This window comes from Gouania willdenowi, chromosome 4 (assembly GCF_900634775.1).
Source record: "Gouania willdenowi chromosome 4, fGouWil2.1, whole genome shotgun sequence".
Lineage (NCBI taxonomy): Eukaryota > Metazoa > Chordata > Actinopteri > Blenniiformes > Gobiesocidae > Gouania > Gouania willdenowi.
The window spans coordinates 35,922,486-35,938,226 of record NC_041047.1 but is presented as its reverse complement, the minus strand read 5'-3'; the positions used below and the strand labels follow the sequence as shown (position 1 = coordinate 35,938,226).

At 38.6% G+C, this 15,741-nt stretch overlaps 1 protein-coding gene across 3 annotated transcripts; it reads left to right on the top strand.

Moving 5' to 3' along the window:
* Positions 1-758: 758 nt before the first annotated feature.
* Positions 759-13,232, top strand: LOC114461570 (volume-regulated anion channel subunit LRRC8D-like). Of its 3 annotated transcripts, XM_028443764.1 has the most exons (3): positions 759-1,029; positions 1,067-1,175; positions 10,540-13,232. In XM_028443764.1, exon 3 carries the CDS (start codon positions 10,542-10,544, stop codon positions 13,095-13,097), a length of 2,556 nt encoding a protein of 851 aa, XP_028299565.1. In that variant the 5' UTR covers positions 759-1,029; positions 1,067-1,175; positions 10,540-10,541; the 3' UTR covers positions 13,098-13,232. The 3 variants fall into 3 exon arrangements, with proteins under 3 accessions (XP_028299565.1, XP_028299564.1, XP_028299566.1); XM_028443763.1 differs by having other exon boundaries at positions 759-1,175; XM_028443765.1 differs by lacking the exons at positions 759-1,029; positions 1,067-1,175 and adding an exon at positions 2,093-2,186.
* The last annotated feature ends 2,509 nt before the right edge of the window (positions 13,233-15,741 follow it).

Here is a 15,741-nt window from a genome sequence, read left to right as displayed (position 1 = left end):
ACAGCTGTTTAGTCTCTGAGCTGCTCCACAAACACTCAGGAAGTATTTTTTTATCTCCCTGGACATAAAACTACAAGTGATCAATGTGTGACATTCACTATTCACTGTACAGTCTTATCTTAGTGCTGTATGTAACATTACTTTGAGGGTCAGTAACTATCAAGGCTGCATCTGTAGGGACGAGGAAACGCTGAAAAACTCTAATAGAATCATTTTCAAGTCCATGTACATCCAACGTATGAATGTAGTGTGTGAGTGAGTGTTAGTGGTGGTCACTATGGCAACCTCACTTCTGTCAGTCTGCCCCAGGGCAGCTGTGGCTACAAGAGTAGCTTACCACCACTGTGTGGAGTGAAAGAATGATGCACACAGAGCTTTGAGTGTCTCCGACCACCACCAACACTCACTCACACACTACATTTAGGCAATAATTAATAATAATAGAATTATTTCATCTCAGAATTCTGAGATTAAAGACTCAAATACTGAGATTAAATCCAAATATAATTAAAATTTTGCGATTAAAGTTCTGAGAAAAAAAAAAAAAAGGTCCGAATTCTGAGGAAAAGTTGATTGACACTGACTTCAATCACATAATTTTGACTTTTAACTCTGACATTACTCTGAGAACATTAATAAAAAATATTTCCATTGATTCCTCTTCCGTAAATATGTGAATGTTTACTTTAATAACAAAGCGATTCTACGTATTTGTTTGGTGGTGCACTTTATGGTCGGTGCCTTATCATCACATTGATGTAAATCACATTAAACTCGTTCTGTGACATTTTTTTATTCGTGTGAACATCTGGAAAACATCAGGCTTTTTACTGCAAACATCTGCTATCGGTACCGAGCGGACTGTTGTCGGTAAAAGCCTGAACAACGACGCCCAATGCCGGGAGCGTAGGGTAGGGAGCATAGCCCCCTGCTGGAGCCGCTGTGAGGGTCACTGCAGGCGGGTGGACCGGACTATCAGAGCCGGGGAGGAGAGGAGGGTTCCTGGGTCCTGTCAGAGCCGAAGAGAGGGTTCCTGGGTCCTGTCAGAGCCGGGGAGGAGAGGAGGGTTCCTGGTTCCTATATTTCATCGGAACAATGGACAGATTTATACCGGTAACGGGACATAAAATGCGGTGTTAAATCCTTTGACATCCATCGAACAGATCACAGATAAGGTGAGAATCTGAGCTTTTATTTTTTACTGTCGACAAAGGCTTAATTTACTGCTTTAGCACATGTTTTAGTTTATATACCGACTGTATCTGTATTAATGATGTTTTTATAAATTAAAGGAAGTGGGATTTATGTGCTGCGTTTAAAGCCCCTCGGATTTTAGTCGAGCTTTCCCTGTTGGTTGGAGCCGGTCTGAGCCTGCTCTGTATCACACACACACACACACACACACACACACACACACACACACACACTAAAGCACGGGTGTCAAACTCAAGGCCCGGGGGCCAAATCCGGCCCTTTGGAGCATCCATTTTGTCCCACAGGAGAAAGTCAAAATGACAAAACATGAATGATTGTGTAAATAAAAGTCAACAATATTATCTAGGGCTGCACAAATAATAAAATTTTATTGTGTATTTACTCAGTTAGCTTTTGGTACATTTTAAATTATTGGGCTATTTTTTTTCTTCTTCATATAATTGTTATTTAAAGCCTACTTTTGCACTGTAAACTGTTTGTTTAAAAGTAATGTTAAAAAACAAAACAAAAAAAAAAAAACAGATTTCTTTTCCAAACATGATAAATAATTGTGATTATAATCAGGAATACACAAGTGCTCACTGTTAACCTGGTGCTTATTCTGCACAATGACAGTCATTTTTAATGTTAAACTGTTGGGAAAAAACAACAACATCTCCAAAATCCTTTAATTTTTCTCAAATTACGATATAATATTTCACCTAATTAAACAGAAATTAGTCACAAAATCTAGGAAATGTAAAGTGTAGACCCTGTTGGGACTGGTATCTGTCACTTATTGCTTGGATATTGTCAGTTTCTTTCATATTTTGTTTTTAATGTATATGTAGAAGTGTAAACTATGACATAATAATGTTTAAATTAATTGTTTTCCAGGATAAAATCTGTGGCCCACTTGAGATCAAACTGCTCCGTATTCGGCCCCTGAACTAAATGAGTTTAACACCCCTGCATTAACGTTTTCAGCTACGGTGAGACAAATCTATGATAATATATCTGTAGGTAATCAACATTTTAAGTTGTTGTTTTCTCGTAAACATAATGATTGTTTGATACAAACATACAGTAAACACACGTAGGACCCTATTTGGGGTCAGGAGACACTGGGAGGGGGTCGCCCATGCCTTCAAGAAACTAAGAATATTTTTTTTAATTTAAACCCATTTTCTTTTTCTTTTTTACCTTTTTCCTACAACTTCACCAGACTTTCCATATTTTAATATATTTTGACTTTCTCTCACCATATTTTTTCTTCTTTTAATGTATTTTTGCTTCATTTCTCCCATTTCTGACACTTCTACATCACATTTCAATACCTTTTCTGCACATTGTTTTCCACATTCCAGACATGTTCATCACTTATAAACCCTTTCCACCACTTTTACACCTAATGTCACATATGTTGACCCATTAGTGTCACTTTTAAACTCTTTTCACCATATTTCATGATTATTTTTGACAATTTGACCATATTCATGATTTGTCATGCCCATTATTTGCCAGTTTAAACTAATTTTAACCATTTTTTAGAGTGTTTTCGTCCACTCTAATTTGCAACATTGAACCAATTTCTCTTGGTTTTTAAAAAACAATTTCACCACCTTTTCCACCATTTTTGTCACTTTTAACACATTTTATTTCTGATTAAAGCAAGAATTCACATCTGTAAGATGACTATATACTATGGAGCAAATAATACTAAACTTCCTGAATAATTAATCAATATCACAATTGTTCAGGCACAAGTCGGAGACCCTATTTGTGTCTAAACACATGTTGAGAACCTGTGCAACATACAATCTGTGAGAAACAAAACATACAATAAATGTATGCTGAATTGTTTTAAATGTTTTGAATTTATACAGTTTTAAATTGAAAAAATATACAGTATATATATATATATATATATATATTTATTATAGGTGGCTACATATATGAAAACAAACTCCTAACCCTGAAAAAAATCTAACAAAATGTTTCTCAGCTGTGTTTTGTAGTATTAGGTGTTCTTAAAAACATACTAAAAGTTTACCAAAGTTTGACTAGAAAGGTGTAATTTTCAAGATGGACACGAAGCCCTTAACATATCCTAACTCCTTCATTATTTGACCTAGCTAAGTAATCTTGGTGTCTAACCCCATGTTTTCTGGGTCTGAATCACTGACATGATTACATACTGTACTTATGGAATACATGATTTTCTGAGATTACTGTAAGGTTTTATCTTTGTTTGGGGTGAACCAGTGATGTAAACGATTTAGCTTATGTAACGTAACTACTAGAGCAGGCAGTCACACAGTTCTACTGCAAGAAATCTACCAAAACGGTCCTGGATTCCATCCCACTAACTGTGCATTATGTCCTTGACGGTGGATCCCTGGTTCACCGCTTGGCATGAAAAAAGGGTGACAGTTACCCCCAGTTTCCTTTGGATGTGGCTCCGCTGCGTTACGTTTCCGTCACGCCTCCAGAGCTGATACGTTCTTACTTTAGTCTACGTGTTAGCTTCCATCGGGTCCGGTGCGATGCGTGTCCGTTCCGTCCCAGCTGTGACAGTCTGGAGCCCTCCAGCAGAGATAGGCAGGACTTCTATTTCTGGCAGATGCCGGAGCACGACGCAATGACTCATCACAGAGCAAATACAGTGAAACAGGAAGTTAAGCACATACTAAACGTTAAAACATCTGGTTACTCTTCAAAATAAAACACTTCAGATCATATTTCATAATATTATCTCTTCTCTGTTGGCTGTAGCTAAAAAATGTGGCTAGGAAAACAACAACAAAAGGTAAACTTTATATTTTAATACCTTAAAACATGTCACAAACAAAAAAGCTGTGAAACTAAATAATATAATATATACATATATGTCTGAAAAGTCTTAATGTGTTTCCCTGTCACCCCTTTATCATTATTTTACTTCCACATAAATGCCCGTCTGTATCTGAACTTGTTTGTGAATATTGCTGCAAATTAAAAAACACTTCCTTTAACTGCGTTCTAGCGTTCTAACTCATCAGTCTTGTGACGTCAACCGGACTGCACCGCGGAGCTGCATTAAACTCATCTTAAATCACCACAAACACCTTCTAAAACAACACATATCATCACTGACGCCTAAACACAGAGCCTACAGTGCCCGTTTAACTTTGCTGTGCCTATAAAGCTTTGCCTGTTTTTCGTGTAGCGCAGCAGCGCTCCGTGAAAACGTGATCAGCTTTAATCATCTTCTCCTGCTCAGTGTTTGAACTGTTGTGTGTGGTTAACTAACAATAACTCAGTCCATGTTGTCCTTTAGTTCTTTTTATTCCAGCCTTTTCTTCGTGTCTCATAGCTACACATTCACAGTCAGCTAGCTACCTCAAGTACAACCGTTTCAGTGGGAACTTCTGGTTTACAAAATAAAAGTCTGTTGGCACAACGTTATTAGAATGTTACATTCTAACATCTCATCAGAGCTACAGAAGATCATTTAAATTAGGTTAATTTAAACTAAGTTCATCAAAACTTAATCATCAAACCTGATCAGATTCAGTAAATCATTGATCCCTGAGAGGAAATCAGGTGACATTAATGCTGTTCTCATACATATTTATATGACATAATTAAAAAGGAGCAGTCAGAATAATACGTCACTACAAATTATATCTATCTTTTAATTGTATCTTACTTTATTTTTTACATACATTTTTTTTAAATTATGAGTTTTTGTTTATTTATTAGTATTTATTTTGTTTCCTCACAGGAGTTAAAAACTAATAATTTCTTTAAAAAATGATAAATATTTCTAAAAAATGGAATTTAAAAAATTAAAGTGGAAAAAAATGAATTTGGGAAAAAATAAAACGGAATATGGAAAAAAATAAAACAGATTTTATAGGGCCCTAAAGGTCCGTCCATCAAAGACAATACGCATCAGAGACGTGGTGAAAACAATCACCCTATTGTTCACTTCAATGCAAAGACTGAGTTTGTGAGAAGAAAGGATGATTTCCTCTACAGATCTTGCAACAAACAAGGACTTATCAATCTTATGACCGAGGAGCTGGAGAAGAAGGGCTGCACTGTTATCAGTGCATCAGGTGATGCAGACGTGGACTTTGTCAAAGCTGCAGTCAGTGCCTCAGAACATCAGCCCACACCCTTAATATGGGAGGGTACAGACTTACTCATTCTTCTCCTCTACTGTGCTGGGACGAACAATAGAGACCTCTATTTTTGTTCAGACAAGTCCAAAGTTACTAAAGTGTACAACATCAGTGAGATGAAACAAGTCCTGGGTAGTGACTTCACAGCATTCCAGAAACTTGTTTCAGGTGAATCAAACATCCAGTCCTGTGCAAATGTGTTTCTGCTCCCACATCAGACAATGAGGGTTAGAGGACCATGGGACCAAGGCAATGGCAGTGTGGTTTGGTGGAAAGAGCAACAATTCTATTGCCTCTTTAAGCTACAACCTTTTTAGCAAGACAATTGTTACCACCAAATAATTGGTTACTCCAGAACGTCTGCCTCCAACTGAGTCCTCAACCAAATACCACTGCCAAAGAGTTTACCTCCAGAGCATGGTGTGGATTGGAAAGGAAGGTGACATGAACTCAGTGGATTGGGGATGGAAACTGGTGGACAACCGGTTCCTGCCAGTTATGACCAGTAAGACTGCTATAATTGTTCAACTGCCTGTGGAACACCACGGTTACAGGGCATATGGACTACCACGCATGTCTGCTTGTAGACCATGTCAAGTTGGGAACTGTGAGAATCACTATAAACAACCTCTATGGGAGGAAGAGTGATGAATAATGGTAAATCTAGTGAAGGTCACAGTGCAAAACAGTATTAAAAAATTAAACCAAAATAAAAGGAAACAACTGAAGAAAATAGAAAAAGACATGTATAAGAAAAGTATTAAAAAATAAAAAACAAACCCAAAACCCCAAAATGCCTTTTTTAATATACATGTGGCAGCCCTGATTGGACTAATGTTATAGTACCACCCAGTTCTAATGAATGTGTTCTTTATTTGAATCACACGAATGGTTATGAACCACAGAAACCACCAACATGAGGCAAAACAATATGAGAAAGGAGAAATATGCAATCACTTAAGGAACATTTTCACATTAATAGACCTTTAACCAGTTGCTTTAAAGGGACGTATGCAAAATTTTAACCTTTTAAAACAGTTCCCTGTGGTCTAAATGACATCTGTGCTGGTGTTTGGTCAAAACATAACATGAATTAAGCAACAGAAGAAGTTTAATAACCTGTAAAAACGAGTTCAGTAAGAGCGCTCTGTTTTAGGGGGTGTGTCCCTGGATTTACATATACCTCCCCCTTTCCTGCCCTGTCTGCCGTGGGGTGGCACAGACTAAAGGTGCGTTCACACCAAACGCGACTGAAGTGACTAAATTACATTCAAAATCAATGTAAATGACACGACTTCCAGAGCTCCTGCGCGACCTTGTCGCTCAAAGTTGAAGAATTTTAACTTTTCAAGCGACTTCTCCCCCGTCGGGTAGGGATGGACGATATAGACTAAAAACAATATCCCAATAATTTCTGGTATTTATCACGATAACGATAAACATCACGATAAAAAAATAAATAAATAATAAAACAATTCCCAACTTAAAGTGTAAATAGGTTCCTTACAAAAACAAATACATTTGAATACATCAACACTAGACACATTATAAAAAGGCTACAATAGCTCATATTTTATGGAACATATTAGTGCATTTGGGTCACTCTATTAGTGTTATTGTATGTAATTATTTATTTAATTCCTCACTTAAAATGTAAGTATTTTCTAAAAAAAATACATGAAAAGCAAAAATAACTCCATTAGTGTTTTTACTGTTGTTGATTCTAGTTTCATTTATTTTATGAGTTACATAAAGTTATGATTAATAAATAACTCTATGATTTCCTATAATTAAACCAGATCAAGCTGATGATTTAATCATTCAGTATATTTAGTGTAATAATCTCAATAGTTACATTAGTCTAATGGGACCAGCTTTGTCTGTGAACACGTGAAATAAAATTAAAAAATAATGAATAGTGACATTAATATTTATGTTAACATTTATTTCACACAACGTGTGACATGTTTATCTTTTATTCTTCTATAATAAAGTGTTAAATCTGACCATAAACAAATGGATGGTTCTCTGTGGTTTTAATATGTGTTCTTTTTATTTGGTTTATTCCTTATATGGAGTGGTTAGCATTAGCTCTTAGCCAGGGCTGCCAAGTTTCAGAAAATAACAAGAGTGAGACTTTAGTGACATGATACGTTCCGTTGAAAAAAAAGTGTCCTTTTTTATACGCCTTTGATCAGTTTTAACGTTGATTTCTACCTAAAGACTGATGTCATCACCTCCATACCAGGCTCTCCCTGCACTGTGGCCTCCTAATGCTAGTTTTAATTACAGACATGCAAACACCAACGCATGAAAAAGGCAACAACAAAACCCATCGTAGGAGGGTCTGGGGGGATCCTTCCCCAGATGATTTTTTTGATTTTACCACAAATGAAGCAATCTGGAACACTCTAAATAGTACAATAAGCCTAAAAACATTTATTTCCACCACTTAAGTTCTGGTTTGTGAAAACTTAACAATGCACATATAAAAGTACCTGTGAATATTATTAAAAATATTGCATTTCACAAATTGGGACGGATAAATAGTGACATTATTATTATGCTAACATTTATTTCACACAACGTGTGACAAGTTAGTTTTTATTCTTCCATACAAGAGTTAAATCTGACCATAAACAAATCTATGACTCTCTGTGGTTTTATGACAGTAAGACATGTTCTTTTTACTCGGTCTATTCCTTATATGGAGTGGTTAGCATTAGCTCTTAGCCCAGTCTGTGTATTGGTGGGATAGCTTAGCATAGTTAGCTTTAGTTGAGTTTCCAGTTCATAATTGTTGCTACAGGTTCATCTCTGTCCCCGTGTTTGTGGAACTTTGTTGGATGGTTGTCTGGTTTTAACCAAGTAGCGGCTCATGATGTATTGCAGCACGGCACTTTCAGGTAGTGGAGACGAGCATCGCCATCTGTGGGTGTTTGAGGGCTGAGGGGGGCGGTGGCAGCGCACACACAATGGCGGAGCTGCCGTGAACAGCGCTCTGCTCCAGAGAATAATAAGTTGACAACAAACAGAAGCAGTTTTGGTCCGTGAAACAAGGTTTTTAGAGGCGTTCTTGGCTAAATTGAAAGACAAATGGCCCGTGGCCCTCGCTAATTGACGACATGGGCATTTATCGTTTCTTTCGTGGGATTACATATTCCTAACTTTGAGAATATTTTTTGATGATATATCGTGAGCGACGATATATCGCATCGTCGGGCCCGTCCATCACTGTCTGTAGAGCCGAGGCAGCAGCTCCTCCCTCCCGCTACAATGAGGCGGCTGCAGCAGGAGGCTTCCTCAGTTTACTGGAGCAGAATTAAAGTGGTTAACTTCTTGAATAAGCCTACATTCCGCATGAACTCAGTCTTCAGTAACTCCGCAAGTTGATCATTTAAACCTTAAAAGCGGCGCTGTCTATGATAAGTGAGGGAGAAGATCAGCCCTCTCTCTCTCCTGTCACCTGGTTACACACACACACACACACACACACACACACACACACACACACAACACACACACACACACACACACACACACTGTTCACTGGAGCGATGGAGTGACCCAAAGAGCACCAATATGTTCAAGCGACCCATCACGGGCGACTGAAGTGACTACTGTCGCTACAGTCGCGTCCGGTGTAAAAAACAATGGCGGTTTTTGCAAAAGTTTTAATCGGGTTGGGGGTGTAGTCCATGGGTGGAGTTACCAGCGGAGGGGAGGGTATTTTCTTTCCCGATTTAACTTGTGATGTCACTAATTTAGAACATTTGAAACGGAGCAATTTTCTCTGGGTTGTCAGACTTACACAGACCACAAACAAACGCCTGGATGGTTTTATTTTACATTTTTTTGTGCCGGTGGACTCTCAGGTTACCTCATATGTGATCAAAAAAAATGCAAAAGTGTTTTTTCCATAATATGTCCCCTTTAATATATAATTACTTGTAATCACCTATCTATCATGTAAACATGCTAATTAGAATATTACATGGCCAAAACATGTATGAGGCACCAATGTTCCTGGTGTAGGAGGAATAGAAAGGAGTAATAGTGATTGTAAGACCTGACGACCACCGTTTTGAAAATAAGGCCTTTCTTGGAGTCACACTTTAGTAAACTTTTGGTATGTTTTTAAGTACATCTGATACTACAGTAAACCTTTTGTTAGATTTTTTTTCTGGGTCAAACCATATTTACAGCTGACTAATATATAAAAAGCTGAAAACTATTGTGTTATGTCATCTCACTTATGAATGACTTAAATTATTGACCAATTTTACATGCTTATGCATTTTCAGCCCCTGTGACAGATTTCCATATCTTTAGAAAAACAACACTTAACAAAATGTTCCTTTCCTTTAAAAATCACACAATCATCCAAATGCAAATGTACATGTTTACAGTAAACTCATGCAGTGTTTGTGCTGGACTTAAAGCCACACGTCAGGCGATTTACAATCAAAATGTAAATGAATGGTGACATTCCTAGTCGCAGCAATAATTGCCGTTCTTTAGATTATTTTTAGGGCAATTATTTAGGCAGTGTAATAATAGTGAATTTAATTTAATTAAGTCATTAAACTGTTATTTGACATGACTACTGAATTTGCTAAAGAGGCGAATGGACAATTGTGTCAAACTCAAGGCCCGGGGACCGAAACCGGCCCTTTAGAGCATCCAAGTCGGCCTACAGGAGAGAAAACATTTCTCATTTTGTAAATTACCCCAAAAACATCAGTTGTGAGTTTAACCATGCTTATATCACGTGATTGCCATCATTTTCTTTAATCACAAATTGTTGAAATTTTTAAACTTGGAATTTTTTTCACAAACAATTCCACAAAATTCCCATAAAAGTGTAAGTTTTTAAATCATCCACACACATTCTACACACATGCGATCAAAACTGTTTAACACCTGATTTTCTATCTTCTTGTGTGGGGTCTGTGACAGATTAAAAAAAAAAAAACCTCCTAAGATTTACAAAATTTTACTTGATCTTTACTTACTGTCACTTAACGCAATGGGCAATACAAAAAAGCCCTCAATCTGTAAATGTACGTCACGTGAACCATTTCCTGGATCATTTAAGGCCTTAAATACTTTCTATAGTCACACATACAGTATATTATTTAAAGACAAACATGTTATGTTGCTTTGTCTGTTGCAGGAATGTTTACCCTCACTGAAGTCGCCTCCCTTAATGACATCCAACCGACGTACCGAATCCTGAAGCCATGGTGGGACGTCTTCATGGATTATCTTGGTATCATCATGCTAATGTTAGCCATCTTTTCTGGAACCATGCAGTTAACCAGGGACCAGGTCGTCTGTCTTCCCATTCTGGACCCTTCTCTGGACGGTGGTGGAGGCTTTTTGGGCCCCCAACCTCCAGAGCCCACTGACAGTTTGTGGAACAAAGAGAGCGCCGTCGGGGAGCAAGCCGCTCCTCTGATGGCTCGGCGGCCTCCTGAAAACATCGCCCCTACTATTCACTTCACACAGTCCCCTGTTATCGGGCAGCCCCAGCCGACGGGTGTCAGAACCAAGTTAGACTTCCAGCAGTATGTTTTCGTGAACCAGATGTGCTACCACGTCGCTCTTCCTTGGTATTCCAAATACTTCCCGTACCTCGCACTTATTCACACAATTGTGTTGATGGTCAGTAGCAACTTTTGGTTCAAATATCCCAAAACCAGCTCAAAAATAGAACATTTTGTTTCCATACTAGGAAAATGTTTCGAATCACCCTGGACCACGAAAGCCTTGTCCGAAACCGCGTGCGAGGACTCTGAGGAGAACAAGCAGCGATTGGCCGGTGCCTCCTCACTCCATAAACATCTGTCCATGAGCAGCGAGGAGGGGAGCCCCAACCAGTCCGCGCCCATGCTCACCAAGTCCGGCGTCACTTTTTCTGTGGAAAAGCTGGTCAGTGAAGTTCCGTCCATGACTATACTGGACAAAAAAGATGGCGAACAGGCCAAGGCGCTCTTTGAGAAAGTTCGAAAGTTTCGCGCCCACATTGAAGACAGCGATTTGATTTACAGACTCTACGCGATCCAGACAGTCATCAAAACCGTGAAGTTTATACTAATCCTGTGCTACACCATGACGTTTGTCGCCTCCATAGATTTTGATCACGTGTGTGAACCTGATATAAAGCATTTGACCGGTTACGCCAAATTCCAATGCACCCATAACATGGCCTTTATGTTAAAGAAACTTCTGGTCAGCTACATCGCACTTATCTGTGTTTATGGCGTTATTTGTATTTACACATTGTTTTGGCTTTTTCGCCGCCCTCTTAAGGAATACTCCTTTGAGAAAGTCAGAGAGGAAAGCAGCTTCAGTGACATTCCCGATGTAAAGAACGACTTTGCATTCCTGCTTCACATGGTTGATCAATACGACCAGCTCTACTCGAAGCGTTTCGGGGTTTTCCTTTCCGAAGTCAGCGAGAACAAACTTCGAGAGATCAGCCTCAACCACGAGTGGACCTTTGAAAAGCTGCGGCAGCATGTAACGCGTAATCCTCAAGACAAGCTGGAGCTTCATCTTTTCATGCTTTCTGGCGTTCCCGATGCCGTTTTCGATCTCACTGATTTGGAAATCTTAAAACTTGAACTGATCCCAGAAGCCAGGATCACAGCTAAGATCTCACAGATGATAAACCTCCAGGAGCTGCACTTTTACCATTGTCCTGCCAAGGTGGAGCAGACTGCTTTTATTTTTCTCCGTGACCACCTCCGGTGTCTTCATGTTAAGTTCACAGACGTTGCTGAGATTCCGAGTTGGGTTTACCTACTGAAGAACTTAAGGGAACTCTACCTGGTTGGTAACCTGAACTCTGAAAACAACAAATGTATTGCTCTTGAGTCTTTACGAGATCTCAGACATCTAAAGGTTCTTCATCTCAAAAGCAACCTCACCAAGATCCCGACAAACATAACAGACCTGTCGCCTCATCTGCTCAAACTAGTCATCCACAACGACGGCACCAAGCTTTTAGTGCTGAACAGTTTGAAGAAGATGATGAACCTTGCCGATCTGGAGCTTCATAACTGCGAGCTGGAGAGAATCCCTCACGCCATCTTTAGTCTCACCAACCTCCAGGAACTCGATCTGAAGTCCAACAACATTCGTACCATCGAGGAGATCATCAGCTTCCAGCACCTGAAAAGACTGATATGCCTCAAGCTTTGGTACAATAAGATCATCAACATCCCTCTGTCTATCAGCCACGTGAAGAACCTGGAGTCACTCTACCTCTCCCACAACAAACTGGAGTCTCTACCCTCACCGCTTTTCACCCTTCTCAAACTGAGGTACCTCGACGTGAGCCACAACTCAATAGCGGTGATACCTCTGGAGGTGGGCTTCCTGCAGAACCTCCAACATTTTGCCATCGTCGGCAACAAAGTGGAGGTTCTTCCCAAGCAACTTTTTAAGTGCACCAAACTAAGGACGTTGTGTCTCAGTCACAACTGCATCTCCTCCGTTCCTGAGAAAATCGGCCAACTCTCACAGCTCACACATCTGGAACTGAAGGGGAACTGTCTGGATCGTCTCCCGGCTCAGCTCGGCCAGTGTGGCCTCCTGCGCCGGAGCTGCCTGATGGTGGAAGATCACCTCTACGACTCGCTACCCATCGACGTCAAAGAGAGCATCAGTCAGGAAGCTAGTGGAGCTTTTACCAACGGGTGCAAGTGTCTCACTGACGGACGATAGTTACACTTGTTACAGCAAGTTCATTTTGTCTTCTTTTTGAAATAATATGTTAAGGTTTCATTTATTTACAACTTTTTTCAGGAAATTTAATTTGATCTCCTGACATGTTTCGACTGTCAACTGCCAGTCTTCTGCATAGGCATCTGCTGATTGCTTTGATGTGTCCTGATGAATTCTTTCTGGGCGTGGCCAACTTGACAGTTTTATCAGGCTGGCCACGCCCCCTGTCCACCAATGGTCTCTGGAAAATTAAGTAATATACAGCAGGGTTTTTGCCAGCACCCCGACGTTGTAATTTTGATCCCCCGCGCTGTGGTGCCACCCCCTACGGTGTGTTTTAACCAGCACAATGTTATGGACACTAGGGGGCGTGTCCATAACAGTCCCAATGTTACTGCGGGTTCCACATGATACCTAATTTAAATTTGAAAAGTGCGTCTTTGAATCAATATTATTTCATGTCTATATAGTGTCTGTGAGTATTATAGTTGCACGAAACCCACGGTACCCTGTGGTGCCAAATTGTAATGGTTCCTACTATACTAGAAATTCTACACGACGGTACTACCGTAGATTACGATACTACCGGTGCCAGTTTCCGCTACATAGCGGTTGCCTCTACTCTCCTCACGGCTTCTCACTGCACAGTCTAAACTCACTGCACGCTATTCACTTGAAAACATACCAACATGGCAACCAAACTACACAGATGCTGAATGATTGGCTGTTTGCCTGTTACTGGTGACGTCCAGAGATATGATAGGCTGTTTCCGCACGCTGGGTCCGCCCGTCTGTTAGCTGATTGGCTGTTCGTGTGTTTCTGCCGGCATGAAGGAACTGAGGACAGCTCCGTTTCGACAAAAAACTCACTTCAAAACAAAAAACAAGCTAAAGTTCTGTCTCGCCTGGACGAGTGCATGGCTTACAGTCACAAACACAAGACAACACATGGCAGAAGCACCGGGCCTGAGCGGCGAGTCTGCAAAGTTAGATTCTGCATTCAGTTTTCCATCAAGAGTGCGATTGCAATAATAAACACATAAAATGTTAGGTTGATCAATATTATAAAAAAAAAAAAATCAATGAAACTCATCAACATAATGCTTATACCACATGAGGGGAGTCAAAATGTTTTCAGAATCTTTCAATTTCCATCAAATTATTCCACAAAATTTACTCAAAAAGGTTGTCACGAAATCAAGGAAATTTAAAGTAAAGCTTCTGCATGGACTGATACAATATCTTTAAATGATATATTATTTATACATAGAGGTGCAAACTAAAGTAAATTCATGTTTTCACGCTGTGGCTTTAACACAAGATACTATTAAGGACATAAATATGTTTCTCATGTTATTAATGTTTTTATACGATCTCAAAAAATGCAATAATAATCGATGAGTTTGATGATTATTTTTGGCTGTTATATAAGTTGGAATATTTTGGTTTATCACTTCCTGATTTAACGCCCTGAATTCCACTCATTCATAAATATGTTAAAGATCTAACAACACAAATACAAACTCTGAACAAAGGTCTTTATTTTATTTATTTCTACAGAAATTTAATTTAATTTTAATTTAATTGAATTTAACAATAATAGCGTTGTTAAAAATATTACCTGTAACCTTTAGTTTCATGGTGAACGCTGACCTTATAACATCCTATAACAATTAGATTCAACTTTTTTTTTTTTTTTGGACATTGCATTTTGTTATTATTGTATTTATTTATTTATTTATTTTTAAGGAAGGCCCATAGATGAATAGATGTGCTGTCGATACTGCGAGTCAGCATAAATGGTTTATTTAGTTTACTTTTATTTTTATACAAAGAAATCACAACAGGAAATAATTGTAGAGAATATTTCCAACTCATCGTGGATTATAAATTGATTCTTTAACGTGTGTCTTTGTGTTTAAATAAAGAATTGATATATATATATATGCATTAAAAAAATACATTTACAGAGATGCTTATGATATCATTCTTAATGTGTCATATTGTATAAAAGCACTTTACCCATGTGACACCTGTTTGTTTTGTGTGTTTTGCGTCACACATAAATGTGTCATACTAGTATGTTTTTGTGTGTATTGTAATCATAAACACTTCTAAAACCACGTCAACAATACTAGCGTAACTTGTTCTAACTTGTGTTTACTTTAGATGAAATAACATAAACCAGGGTTGGAAAAGTCAATTACAATTGAAATAATGTAATTGATAATGAATTACATTTTCAATGCAATTGTAATTGAGGTCAGATTTTTTTATACCCACACAGAAACAAATCAAGCACCTCCAATTATTAAACCCAACCATCATTCATAGTCATAGCGGAAATCATAGACATTATATTTACACAGAACAGTTTGTGATATAATCCCCGACATGCAACACACCTCAACGTGCGCCGCTTGCAGCTTTAATTGACTTTGTAATTGTAATTGACATAAAAATTCTATAAAAACATAATTGAATTAAACGCAAACCTGGTGAACCATGTTACAGTTCTATGTATTACACATATAATAATTATTAAAATATGTTTCATATCAACTTTTCCCACTACCTGTCTGTTCTCTGGAAGATTATTTTACCATTTAAAAAATCAATTAAATCTATGTGTATCGTGACAGAA